Source organism: Onychomys torridus, chromosome 18 (genome assembly GCF_903995425.1).
Source record: "Onychomys torridus chromosome 18, mOncTor1.1, whole genome shotgun sequence".
Lineage (NCBI taxonomy): Eukaryota > Metazoa > Chordata > Mammalia > Rodentia > Cricetidae > Onychomys > Onychomys torridus.
Genome location: NC_050460.1, coordinates 32821917 through 32836015, shown reverse-complemented (window position 1 = coordinate 32836015; position 14099 = coordinate 32821917). Strand labels below are relative to the sequence as shown.

Sequence of the window (14099 nt, the reverse complement as noted above, 5' to 3'; positions counted from 1 at the left end):
GTCTGTGCACAAGAAAAACTACAATTCCCAGCGTCCTAAGCGCCTATTCCTCCGGTCATTAGCCCGCAAGCATAAGACCGGAATCTTGTAGTTCCGGGTAGCGGAGGAGAGACGCACTTTGCGAGGCTTTCGTCACTCGCCAGCCGCCCCTTCCGCGGGTATATCGCGAGAGGACTTTTAACCAATGAAAAGGAAGAATTGACAGAACCTTCGCCGCCCTTATCAACTGCTGCGAGGCTGAAACCTGCGTGAACCTGATCGGTATTCTTGATCTGCAGCTTCCTCTCTTAGTAGCCCTCACCAGTAGTCCAGGTACGGCAAAGGATGCTGTGACAGATCCTGCCCCGCGTTCCAGTGTTGAAGGACATGTCACGGCGACACATCCGGCTGGGTCGGGCGGGGTCGGGGGGGGGGGAGGGCGCGGTTGGGACAGCCTTGTCTGTGCGGCTACTGAGGCTGAGGCGCATGCGCCCCAGGTAGTGCTAAATCGCTTCCCCAGGAACTCCTCCCCTTGCCCCTGGAGCTCAGGGAGTGGCGGAGAATCTACTGACAGGTACATAGGGTTAGGGTTTCGGGTAGGAGTTTGTAGGGGAGTTAAATGGTTAGGTGTCAGCCCTTCAGTTCATCCGTAAGAATGATTAATATTTGAGCTGGTTCAGTAAATACAAAGTTATTCCCTACCCCAACACCCCCGGTGAAAGGCAGTGACCACCGCCGCCTAATCTAGCGCATCTCTTGTCGCCTGTGTTCTCGTGAAGCTCCGAATTTAAACGTAAAAGTATCCTGTAAAAGCCCCAGTAATAAGCGAATGCTATGCCCAGATAATGTCCGATTCTGATGAGCTTGTCTCGGATGCCTTCATTTAGTCCCGAGTGGAGAGTCTTACTCTTATATTTCTCTTGCGGAGTAGGGATCATAGAAATACAGCTTCTTTTCAATCGTATGGTATTTATAAGGCGCAGACAATTGGGGTTTAGAGGGTTGTTTAGTTTTTTTCCCCCCAGACAGTGTTTCTCTGTGTAGCTTTGCGCCTTTCCTGGAACTCGCTTTGGAGACCAGGCTGACCTTGAACTCACAAAGATCCGCCTGCCTCTGCCTCCTGAGTGTTGGGATTAAAGGCGTGTGCCACCAACGCCCGGCTAGATTTTTTTTTTTTTTTTTTTTTTAAAGATAGTCTTATGTAGCCCAGTCTGGTGTCTGCTGTTCTGTGTATCCAAGGATGGTCTCAAATCCCTGATCCCTATGCTTCTGCCTTTGAGAACTGAGATTCCAGTCATGAGCCACCATGCCCAGGCTAGTTTTGTTTGTGAGATGATTTGTTTTAGCTGTCCGCTTGACACAATCTAGAATCACCTAAGGAGAAAGACTCAATGACAGATTGGCTAGATCAGGTTGGCCTGTGTGCATGGCTGGGGGAGTGGGGATTGTCTTGATTGCTTTAATTAAAGCAAGGAGGCCTGCCCATTTGTGCAGTACCATTCTGTTCCCTAAATTTGAATCCTAGAGTATAGAGAAGGGGTTGAACACAGGTAGACATGCATGTATTCATGTCTCTCTTTATGGTTGGATGCAGTGTCTTCTGTTTCAAGTTCCTGCTTTACTTCCTTAGAGTGATGGACTGTAACCTGGACTTGTATGCAAATAAACCTATCTCTAGTAAAGCTGTTTTTGTCAGGATATTTCTGAGGAAGTATAGAAATGAAACTCCTTATGGCAATAGCCATGAAAAAAAAATTTTTTTATAGAAGTCTTAAAGCTGGTTAGTACAATTAGGAAATTCGCTGGAACTATGGACCAGGTCTTTGCTGGATTAGGTGTTTGTTCTGGTTTTAGCAGGTGTTGGGGCCTACATGCTGGGTTCTGAGGTCAGAATGGTATCTCTAACATGGCAGCTGCTGTGTTAGAGACCTGTTACAAAGCTCCCATCTTTAAAACGACGACAACAAAACCCCGAAAGTATAAACTTTATGCTTGTTTTTTGTGACCCTCCCAGCAGCAAGACTATTTAGGAAAATGGAAGGGAATGGATCCATCGACATGTTCTCAGAAGTCCTAGAGAACCAGTTCCTCCAGGCCGCTAAGCTCGTGGAAAACCACTTGGACTCTGAAATTCAGAAACTGGATCAGATCGGTGAAGACGAGCTGGAACTCCTCAAAGAAAAGAGACTGGCGGCACTCAGGAAGGCCCAGCAGCAGAAACAAGTAACCTCCCCACCTGCTCTCTGACATCGCCTTAGCACTGTGCTCCTGACGTCACGTGTGCTGTCACGTGACCTTCCCTCCTCACTTTCAGGATGCTCTGAACTCAGCTCTCTGTCACTGTTAAATATTTTCCCAGGAATAAAACTCGAGGGAAGACTTAGGCAAGATGTAGCATTTAATTGAGGAGCTGACATGTCAAAGAGAGATTAAGACTTTTCTCTCAGACCAGGCTTAGGGTCCACATATCAAAATTGAAGACATACAGTGGTTCCGTGTGAGAAGATGTTTCTAAATGTTAAAGCATGTGTGCATTTTTATTAAAGTTTTGTCTTGGGGGGGCAGTGGGCAGGCTCTCTGCAGCCATGACTGGCCTGCTGCTGCCTCCAGAAGTGCTGGGATTGAAGGCGTGCACCACCACACCCAGTTCTGTCTTGTCATTTTCGTGAAAACTCAGTGAGATGATTGGCTTGTCTACCCACGTACAAAAGAGAAAATGCAGGCTCAGAAAGTCATTAAAACTCCAGAGTAGTAAATGGCGGCGGGAAGGGTATTGAAACTTTTGCCTTCATTGTTTCTTTTTTCTTTTCTTTAAAACCAGCTGGCTGAGAGTCTGGTTGAGATGACAAGCTTTCTGCCACAGGAAAGGTTGAAGGGGCTGAAAGAGTTCCCCAGGCTTGGTTGATAGGGGTGCATGCCTTATCTTGTGAAAGTTATTTATATCTCATATTTTCCTTGGTTCTGGGCATCACATGAGTAGACTACTTCTCCTTCTGAGAATTCTGCTCACTGATGGCTAGTCTAGACATCCTTGCCTGTTTGAGATTGTTATCAGAAGCAGATAGGTGGGTTCCTAAGCTTCTGAACTGCAATAACCACACTGTCCCCCCAAACTGACAGGCTTTACTTCATGAGGTGGTTTATTTTGTTTGTCTTTTTAAATTGTTTCCTATTTTTGAGATTATAATATAGTTACAGCATTCCTCCCTTCCCTCCCTCCAAACCATTCTATATGCTCCTTTCAAACTCATGGCCTCTGTTTTCATCAGTTGTTACATCTATATGTGTGTATATGTAAATGGACATTTCCTGCTCTAACTGCCTGGTCCCACATAACCGACGCAGAGGCTGAATATTAATTGTAAATGCTCGGCTGATAGCTCAGGCTTGTTACTAGCTAACTCTTACACTTAAATTAACCCATATTTGTATTCATGCTTTGCCATGTGGCTCATGACTTGTTACCTCATTTTTTTACACGTCTTGTTGCGTCTCTCCTGACTCTACCCCTCTTCATTCCAGCATTCTCTCTGTGTCTGGCTATCTTGCCCAGTCTCTTCTTGCCCTGCTATCAGCCAGTCAGTTTTTTATTAACAATGAGCATAATCCACAGCGTGTATATACATACATATTTCTAAATATAGCCTGCTCAGTCTATATGATGTTATATGTATATATATATATGTACATTTTTTAAGGCCGACCATTTGGTATTGGATAACCAATCGGTGTGCTCTTCCCTGGGGAAGGCTATTTCTCCCATTCTCAGCATTCTGTAGTTTCCTGTAAGAACATTTTTTGGTTTTTTTTTTTTTTAAGTATAGAACTGTGTGTGTGTCTCAGTGATAGAGCTCTTGCCTAGCCTGCTATTGGTCCTGGGTTCAGTCCCTAACATCACAAGAATAAACAAACAGAAAACCCTTAAAAAACAAACAGAAAAACCCTTTTGTAATAATTTGGATCAAATGATCCTGATTTTAGTAGTTTAAAGAGCACACACATGAAAGATAAATGGGTATTTTCATTTTATGTTTCTCAAATCTAAATTCTTACTGTGAAACTTCTAATGAAGCAAGTAAATTGCTGACAGGAAATTATCTTAGTTCAGCCCATGCTGTGGAGAGCAGTCACAGTGTCCACACAACAGCTTTGCATTGATTGCCACCAGAAGCATAGACAAGCTAATTGCTGAAAGGAATGCTTTTCACTATGGGATAGAATTGATTTCTTAAAAAATAATACAGTGATTAGGACATTTCATCTGGGTCGTGTGCTTCTCTTGACTGTAGGAATGGCTTTCTAAAGGACATGGGGAGTACAGAGAAGTCGCCAGCGAGAGAGACTTCTTTCAGGAAGTCAAGGAGAGTGAAAAGGTGGTTTGCCATTTCTACAGAGACACCACATTCAGGTAACTGTGCTTCCACCCCTGAAGTCAGTGTTCCTGTGAGAATGGTTTCTTGTTCCTCAGCTGTGTTTCCACTGTGTGACTCTAAAGACATCTCACCAAAACAGTAATTGGATTGCTCTCCCTGAGCTGTGTGTGCTGAGAATTGGAGGACAACAGCTTTCATGATTGGTGTTTATCCAGTCACTCTGTTCTCTTGATAAGGAGATAGCCAGTGACTTAACCAAGCCTTTCATCAGAACCTTAGTTGGAACTGCCAGGCTTGGTTAGAAGTAATTTTCCTTAGGGTACCCCAATCTATGAATCTAAGGAATCCCTTAGGGGAAATAGCACAGATGCACCTCCAAGTTATACTTTTGAGGAGGAGCAAACTAAGGACTTTTACATGTTACGCAGCTCTTCTATAACTGAGCTACATTCCCAGCCCAAGAGGTTATGTTTTCAAACCGAGGACTCAGTCTTGGGAGTTTTGCGTGTATTTGGATGTGTATTGGTTTTTTTGTTTTTATCGTCGTCCCCCCAACCCCACTTCAAAAAGGATTATTTGCCAACCTTTAAAATTTGACAGTTTAAGAATTAGCCAGATTTTCCCGGGCAGTGGTGGTGAATGCCTTTAATCCCAGCACTCGGGAGGGAGACAGAGGCAGGCGGATCTCTGAGTTCGAGGCCAGCCTGGGCTACAGAGTGAGATCCAGGATAGGAGCAAAGCTACACAGAGAAACCCTGTCTCAATCCCCCCCCCACTGCCGAAAAAAAAAAAAAAAAAAAAGAACTAGCCAGATTTCACAATTTTTAAAAATTGAGAAAGCTGATGATAACTAGAATTACAATAGCAGTTTTCTGGTGCTGCCTTTCTTAGATGGACATGCAAGGTAACTTGACTCACATACTGTATCTCAGCCCTACTTTCTCTCTGTACTGTAGCCCATCTGGCCTTTATCTTAGCCTCAGAACCCAGTGACATCATTATTAACACCTTTCAGAGATTGAGTGCCCTAGATTCATTCTCTAAGATAAGGAGAGCAGATATTGAGAAGAATTAGAATGGCAGAAGAGCACTGAACACTCTCCATAAGTCCCAGCCTGCAGTAGTTATGGTAAGGTGGTCACTGACCCCAGCAGATAGGATCGATGCTGTCCACTCAGTTGTCATGTCTTTCTCTGTAGATGGTTGGCTTTGTACAAGCAGAACATTTGCTGTCACAAGCTCTGGAGCAGAAATGCTGACACATACAGTGGAGGCCAAGTAAATGTAGCTGATGGATAATAAACTGAACAACCAGAGTGCTCACCTCCCGGCAGGACTGGGAAACCAAAATTCACTCCATTCGATTAACTTTTGTATGCAGCTCCCAGAGTCCCTAGGAGATAGGGATACACCCATGAATGTACATTTTTTAAAATCAAATGTTGATAGTAGCCTCTGAGGTATGAGTTAGAATTCTTTCTTGTTAAAAAGATGAAGTGACTCAGCCACTAAATAATGGAAGAGATTTGAATCCATGTTTTCAACCTGAGACTATGTACATTACATGTACATTACTACTGCTTCTGTAGTTTATTTTTAGGTTCATTTATTCTACTTTATGTGTATAAATGTGTCTTGCCAACATGTATATATTTACAACATATGTGTGTCTGCTGCCCAGAGATCAGAGGACCAAATCAGATCCCCTGGATCTAGAATCATGGATGGTTGTGAACCATCTATGTTTAGAGCAACAGAGCCTGGGTCCTTTGCAAGAGCAGGCAGTGCTCTTAACTGCTGAGCTGTCTCTGCAGCCCTGCTTCTAGATTTTTGAAGTGTTTTCTGTGGATGGTTTGTTTCTTATTTGTTTTGTGGAGGTTTTAATTTGTTTGGGTTTGTTGGCGGTGGGTTTTGTTGGTTGTTTTTTGTTTTTGTTTTTTGTTTTTTTTTGTGTGTGTGTGTGTGTGTGTGTGTGTGTGTGTGTGTGTGTGTGTGTGTGGTGTTAGAGAATGAACCCAGGGGCTTCATGCATATCAATTTTTATTTTATTTTATTTTTAAGACAGGGCCTTGCTGTATGTCTCTGGCTGGTAAGGAACACAGATAAATTCACCTGCCTCTGCCTCCCAAGTGCTAAAATTTAAGGTGTACTAGATTTTGTTTTGTTTTTTTGTTTTTTGAGACAGGGTTTCTCTGTAGTTTTGGTGCCTGTCCAGGATCTCGCTCTGTATACCAGGCTGGCCTTGAACTCACAAAGCCCCGCCTGGCTCTGCCTCCCAAATGCTGGGATTAAAGGCATATGCTACCACCGCCCAGCTAGAGTTTTAAAAATGGGTTTGTAGTTGGTTTTTCTATTATTCTTACTCTTTGTGGAGAGGGCACCACCCAGCTCCCAAATCATAACACAGAAGCTTATTTTCTTATAAACATCCAGCCTTATCTTGGCTTATTTCTAGCTAGCTTTTCTTAAATTATCCTGTCTACTTTTTGCCTCTGGGCTTTTACCTTTGCTTCCTTCTGCATGTCTTACTTTCACTCTTGCTCTGTGGCTGGCTGTGTGGCTGTGTGGCTGGGTGGCTGGCTGGGTGGCTGGCTGGCTGGCTGGGTGGCTGGTCCCTTCTCTTCTTGTGCCTCCATCTCTCTTGCTTCTTTCTCTAATGTTCTTCTTCTATTTATCCTCTCTGCTTGCCAAACCCCGCCTATTTCTCTCTCCTGCCTCCCTGTTGGCCGTTCAGCTCTTTATTAGACCAATCAGATATTTTAGACAGGCACAGTAACACAGCTTCACAGAGTTAAACAAATGCAATATAAAAGAATGCAACACATCTTTGCATCGTTAAACTGAAAGACCCCCGGAGAGATCTCCCTTCAGGAGAGACCCCCGGCTCAATGAGCACGCAGCGACCACCGATCAGATGCAACAGCATGAGGTTTATTAAAACACAGGTACCTGGGGCAACCAAGCCTCTCGGAAGACCAGCGCGCCTCTGGGTTGGTGGGATGGGTTTTTATAGCAAGAAGCGCGGGAAAGCATTAGTCAAAGGGTTCTGATTGGATAGTTTAAACAAGGCGCGAATGGTTACAAAGCTCTGATTGGACAATTCAAGTGAGGCGCGAATAGTCAAAGGGTTCTGATTGGATAGTTTAAACAAGGCGCGAATGGTTCTGATTGGACAATTCAAGTGAGGCGCGAATATATAAGCATAAATCCAATGGGGCGTGGATTCAGGCTCAGGGCGGTTTGTGGGTTTCCTTGGTAACCAGATATGTGTGTCGACTCAACCCCTATCTAGAATTCCAGCTGCTCTGGTTGTCTTCTAGCTGAATTCCTTTGTTCCCCTACGTGCCTCACAAGCTAGGGGGTTTGCACAACAGGGCAATGCTTATCGGCTATCTGGGCTGCGGTGGGGCCATTCTATTTCCTGGAACTGTCTTTTGTTCCCTTATAAGCCTTGCAAACATAGCATTCCTATAGGGGTGCCGGGGGGGTCTTTCAAAACAAAAGTTCCACAGCATAAACAAATGCAACAAAAATTAATATTCTACAACATGGGTTGATCCCAGGCACTGTGGTCTATACTTGTAGTTTCATTGCTTTTAAGATTGAAACAAGGCGGGCAGTAGTGGCGCATACCTTTAATCCCAGCACTCGGGAGGCAGAGGCAGGCGGATCTCTGTGAGTTCGAGGCCAGCCTGGTTTACAGAGTGAGATCCAGGACAGGCACCAAAACTACACGGAGAAACCCTGTCTCGAAAAGGATAGATAGATAGATAGATAGATAGATAGATAGGTAGGTAGATTCCTTTTACAGTTAAAGTATAGGGCAGATTTATGTAAAGATTGCTTACATACAGATTTACTATTTGTTTAGGGCATTGTTTAAAACCTGTTATTTCTTCTCTTACCATTTGATCTCTAAAATCTTATCTTATTTGCTATTTCGGTTTTTTAAGACAGGGTCTCTATGTAGTCCTGGCTGTCCTGGAACTCACTGTGTAGACCAGGCCTCAAACTTAGAGATGTGCCTGCTTCTGCCTCCAATCACTGGGATCAAAGGGTGTGTCACCACCATTAAAGGAAACTTCCTGAGCCCACACTAGTTCTGGAGCAACACTAGGTACTCAAGAATCACCTATGTCCTTTCCAGCTCCACCCCAGAGGATTTTAACTCACCTCTATGTTTCAAAAGTAATCAAGTATTAGCTGGTTGTCACAGTGCTTTCCCTTAATCCCAGCACTCACGAGACAGAGGCAGGCAAAATCCAAGTCCAAGGCCAGCCTGGTCTACGGAGTGAGTTCCAGAAGAGCCAGGGATACACAGAGAAACCCTGTCTCGAAAAACCAAAAAAAAAAAAAAAAAAAAGAACCACAGACCCTGAAAGATTAGTGGTCTATTTCAAAACCACTAGGAACTTGGTTTGATTAAAATAGATTTTAATTTAAAGAAAATGTCACTTCCTCTTCAGTAGATGGTTTAGTAAAAATCACTACAGAGCTGACAATGCAGTTGATTTGGTTCAGCCTCTAGCACTGAGGAGTTGGAGGAGGTAGAGTCACACTGGTATTTCTTAGGGGCCCACACTAGCCATAGTAAAGAGTGTTAATAACCTTTAATAGATAAGTGTCCCTGACAGAGTTACATGAGTCATGGAGTTCTTGGTGACTCCAGTTTTGTAGGGTGTTTTGTTTGTTTGATTTTTGATTTTTGGTTTTTCTAGACGGTGTTTCTCTGTGTAGTTCTGGCTGTCCTAGAATTCGCACTATAGACCAGGCTGGCCTCCAACTCAAAGATCAGCCAGCCTTGGTTCCCGAGTGCTGGGATTAAGGTGTGAGCCACCACTGGCCATCTCTGGTGACTCCGGTTTTTAATCCTAAATTCCAAATGTGACACCAGCTGAATTTTTGCCTCTTGTGACTTCTGTCAGCTTCAGATCTGTCCCTCTTTATTCTTATGAAGACACCAGGAAACATTGCATAAGGGGACCAAGACCTTAAGTTTTTTGTTTTTATCCTAAATATGACAACTCATAAAATTGAGACTCAGACAGAAAAACTCTAAAGTGAGATGCACAGTGATGCTTCCTTGAGCTTGTCCCTCTCTGCTCTTAACTTACAGGTGTAAAATACTAGACAGACATTTGGCAATACTGGCCAAAAAACATCTTGAAACCAAGTTTTTGAAGCTGAATGTGGAAAAGGCGCCATTCCTCTGTGAGAGACTGCGGATCAAAGTCATCCCCACACTAGCACTCCTGAGAGACGGCAAGACACAAGATTATGTTGTCGGGTTCACTGACCTAGGAAATACAGATGACTTCACCACGGAAACGTTAGAATGGAGACTTGGCTGTTCTGACGTTATCAGTTACAGGTAACCTTTAGCAAAAACAACCCCAAAAATAGACTTACTTGAACCCATGCCTAGTCGGTAGTTTTTTAGGTTTATTTATTTACTTACTTATTTGGTATGTTAACGTTTATTTTATGAAATTAAGTTCTGTTGGCTGAGATGTAGACAGTGTGGGAAAAGCTTGTTTCTTTTTTTTTTTTTCTTTTTTTGTTTTGTTTTGTCTTTCCAGACAAGGTTTCTCTATTACTTTGGAGCCTGTCCTGGAACTCGCTTTGTAGCCCAGGCTGGCCTCGAAGTCACAGAGATCTGCCTGCCTCTGCCTCCCGAGTGCTGGGATTAAAGGCGTGCCCCACCACCGCCCTGCAAAAAAAGCTCCTTTCTTAAGGCTTGGAACAATGTGATCTTACAACAAAACCAAATTTACAGATAAAAGCTCAGGCTTGGAAGAAGCTATAACTTAAGAAATGTAACTGGGATTGGTGATTTAGCTCAGATGGTAGAGCGCTTGCAAGTGCAAGGCCCTGGGTTTGATCCCCAGCTCAAAAAACAAAACAAAACAAAACCAGAAATGTAACTGAAACTAATTTTGGAAATCCAAAGTGACAATCCAGAATAGATTGCCTTTGGGTGTGTGGGGGGTGTTTTTGTTTTTTATAGTGTTAGAGATTCAGCTCAGAGCCTGCACATGCTAGACAAGTCCTCTGTCACTAAGCTATACCCTAAGCTTACCTCTACAATTTATGACTGACTTAAGTGATTCTCTGTGATGAAATTAAAGTGTAAAACACACTGCTACAGAGATCATTACACTTTTGTAATTCCATGTTTGCAGTACTGAGGTGAAACCCAGGGCATTACGTATACTAGCTGTGTGTTCCACCACCATACCACAATAGTAATCCCTAGCCCTGAAAACTGTGTTAAAACCATAGGCTTTTATTGTAGACATGTATATGTCATGTGTACAGTCCAAAAATACAAAAGGTTTCTATGTTTACGTAACTGAAAAATGGTCTTATTGTAAAACAATCTAAAATCCAGCTTCCATTTTTTTTTTGGTGCATGGCTTTGTCCCTTTCAGATTCAAAATACCACCTGTGTTTTGTGCCTCTTCTTGCTTTGAAAAAAAGAGAAGGGCAGGGAAGGAAAATTGTGCCTCTCAAAGCAGAAAGTCTCCCTGTTCTCTGCCTTGCTTCCCTCACTCCTCTGAGTCTCCGATAAACATGGATGAGTCGTTCCTATACTATAGAAGTTCGTTTCTTTTTGTTAATATTAACATAAATTATCATTTGTTCAACAAAACGTTATATTTTGAAATTATTTCAAACTTCGTTTTCTTTTGGTTTTTGTGTTTTGAGACAAGGTCTTACTCCGTAGTCCAGTAATGTTAATTCTCAACCTCAGCCTCTCAAGTGCTGGCATTACAGGTGGGATCCATCATGCCCAACTTGATTTCAAATTTTAATTAATTTGAAAACTAACAAAAGGAATTATTACATAGTCTTTACCATATTCCCACATTTTAAGTTTATATGCTGGATACATAACAATTCCCCCCTACCCCCGAACGATTTGAGTATATTCCTTTACTTCTGAATGTGTATTTCCTAAGGATAAGGACATTTCCTTATATACCCCCAGTGCAGTTACTAAAATAGCAGTGATGTAGTTTATAGAACCTACTCAAATGTACCACCATCTTTTTATTGTTCTCCATGTCTGAAAAATGTGTCACATTTAGTTATTGCGTTTAGTTTCTGTAACAGTTTCTAAGTCAATTTTCCAGGCTAACAGTTTTTAAAGTATAAGCTAGTTAATGTCTCAGGTGTCCCCAGTTTGGGTTCATGTGTGCATCTCAGCATCAGACTCAGGTCTGACGTCAGGGCTCGTTGCTCCAGGAGGATGTCTGCGCCGTTGTTCTCTGATGTTTGTCTCTGTTCAGTGGTATAGCACCAGTTCGGTACATCCCAAACACTTTTCCTACCTGCTTTGGAATGTTAATGTCCAGCATGCAAAGGGTCAGGACTCCATCTCCATCACCCCAAAAATGTTTATGATAATGATCATGATAAACAAGAAACTCAAAGGTTGATCTAATAATTAGATAAGGTGTGAAACTATTAACCATTAATATTAATGCTTTTTTAGAGTCTAGCATCCCAAGTGTATTAATCATAAAAAATAAAATGCTCTTAAACTTTGTTTCACTTTTAGTGGAAATTTAATGGAGCCACCATTTCAGAGCCAAAAGAAATTTGGGACAAACTTCACAAAGCTGGAAAAGAAAACTATCCGAGGAAAGAAATACGATTCAGATTCTGATGATGACTAGACTGTGCTGTCCTTGTAGACCATCTGTTTGTCTGTTTACTTCAGAGTTAAGTGTGTTCCTAAATTCTCCTGATCTCGGCCCATTGACCATCTATACTCATATCCAAGCGTTTATACTGCGTCACCATATGGAAGGACATCATTACTATTTTGTCTGTGGCCATCATGTGTAACCTGAGAGAAACAGATATTTTAAATTACCTGGAAAGGGTCTGCAATCTCTATTTTTGTGATTGATTTTATCATAACGTAATCCTTCTATCTTTATACCACTCACACTTGTGTTTTAATCTACTGGATTAGAAGTAGAAATTCAGCCAACTATTCCAGCATTTAATGAGTGCTGTCTATAAAAAGGGTGGGTAACACTTCCTGGTGTAGCACATGCACCTGTCAGTGAATCCCCACTTCATTCATAGGATGTGTTTCAGGAGCTATTAAAGCTTTGCCCATGTATTCTGGCTGCAGCATGTTGAATCTGCTGATAGCAGCAGAAACTCAGGTTATAAGCACATTGCCTTATTTAAAAGATCCTTGTTGCCTACACACTGAGACCTACATTAAAAAATAATTAAACAGTTTTTGCGTGGCAGCATATGGAACTCCAGTGACTGCTCAGTAAAACAATTTTAGCATAGGTAAAAATTATTTTTTAAAGGTTTACTGTGTTTGGTAAGAGTACACAGCAAATAAAAACATTTTTTTTTTTTTTTAAGAAAAATCTTAAGGGTATAGTTTAGTGGTAGATCATATGCTTAGTGTAAACAAATTCTTAGGTTTGATGCCCAGTAATAAGTAAGTTTTGGTAAGAACAGTGAGTGTGGCATCATCTAATGAAATGGCTCAGTGTAGAAAGGTGCTTGCCACAAAACTTGAGGACGTGAGTTCAATCCTCAGAACCCACTTGGAAGGAGAGAAACAATTCCTGCAAATTGTCATGTAACATGCACATATAATACAGCAATTACAAATTGAATGTAAGAAGGTGACTTGGATTTTGGAAGTGATCTAAAGCAGGAAAGAAGGGAAAAGTGTAGAACAAACATTAAATTAAAAGTGACATAAAGGGGCGGGGACATGGCTCAGCAGTTAAGAGCACTTGGGTTCGATTCCTAGCACCCACATGGCAGTTCACAGCCATTTGCTAGCTCCAGTTCTGGGGGAATCTGATGCCGCCTTCTCGCCTCCATGGGCACCAAGCACATGTGCCCATACACACATTCAGGCAAAATTCATATGCATAAACTGAGGTGAGTCTAATTTTTAAAAGATACAAAAATCTAGTTCTTTGAAATCGACAAACCTGTTGTGAGCAGGTGAGAGAAAAGGCACAGCAGAAAAGATTCAAGTAAAAATTGAAATGGCTAACTATAAACAACTTTATACCAATAAATTTTAAAAACTTCCTAGACAGACCAACTAAAAAAAAGTAAGAAGAAATAAAAAATTGGAGCAGGGATCTAGAGAGATAGCTCAGTGGCAAAGAGTGCACATGCTGCAGAGAACCCAAGTTCAGTTCCTAGCACCCATGTCAGTGGGAGCTCACAACCACCTGTAACTCAAGCTCCAGGGGGTCTGATGCCCTTCTCCAGTCTCTGCAGGCACTGGCACACACATGTGCAGACTCAGACATACATAAAGGAAAACCTTTTTTTTTAATTTGGGCAGAACTAAAACTGATAGAGTATTTCTAATGGAAAAGTCCAACACCAGATGGCTATACTGGTAAATTCAACAAAACATTTTTAAAGAATAGTTAACATCAGTTTTCACAAAACTTTTAAAACTAAAACATGAGGTATGACTCTGTCTCCTGCTGTTAGGCTAGTATTAAGCTAACACCAAAGCCAGACTGCAACATCACAAAATTACAGACCAATAACTGTTCTGAATACTCAAAAATACTAGCAAACTAAAGCCAAGCAACATAAAAATAAGATTATATCTTATGATCACACACGTGCATATACCCAAATACAGACATAAACATACACAATTTAAGTCTTTTTTTTTTTTTTTTTTTTTTTTTTTTGGAGCTGAGGATTGAAACCAGGGCTACCACTGAG

General features: G+C 41.9%; 1 protein-coding gene across 3 annotated transcripts; it reads left to right on the top strand.

Annotated features, from left to right (window-relative positions):
* Nucleotides 1–197: 197 nt before the first annotated feature.
* Txndc9 (thioredoxin domain containing 9) lies at nucleotides 198–12489 on the top strand. 3 transcript variants are annotated; one of them, XM_036168472.1, is made up of 5 exons: nucleotides 198–312; nucleotides 1994–2202; nucleotides 4269–4387; nucleotides 9469–9723; nucleotides 11917–12489. In XM_036168472.1, the coding sequence occupies exons 2-5, from the start codon at nucleotides 2014–2016 to the stop codon at nucleotides 12032–12034; spliced, it is 681 nt and encodes a 226-aa protein (XP_036024365.1). In that variant the 5' UTR covers nucleotides 198–312; nucleotides 1994–2013; the 3' UTR covers nucleotides 12035–12489. The 3 variants fall into 3 exon arrangements, with proteins under 3 accessions (XP_036024365.1, XP_036024363.1, XP_036024364.1); XM_036168470.1 differs by having other exon boundaries at nucleotides 255–312; nucleotides 1997–2202; XM_036168471.1 differs by lacking the exon at nucleotides 198–312 and adding an exon at nucleotides 501–553.
* Nucleotides 12490–14099: the final 1610 nt, after the last annotated feature.

Excerpts from the sequence above, each read along its gene's own strand:
- Txndc9 (XM_036168472.1), top strand. The coding sequence starts at position 2,014 with ATGGAAGGGAATGGATCCATCGACATGTTCTCAGAAGTCCTAGAGAAC. Across the intron at positions 2,203-4,268 it reads AGGCCCAGCAGCAGAAACAA|GAATGGCTTTCTAAAGGACA; the intron begins GTAACCTCCCCA and ends TCTTGACTGTAG. Across the intron at positions 9,724-11,916 it reads TCTGACGTTATCAGTTACAG|TGGAAATTTAATGGAGCCAC; the intron begins GTAACCTTTAGC and ends TTTCACTTTTAG.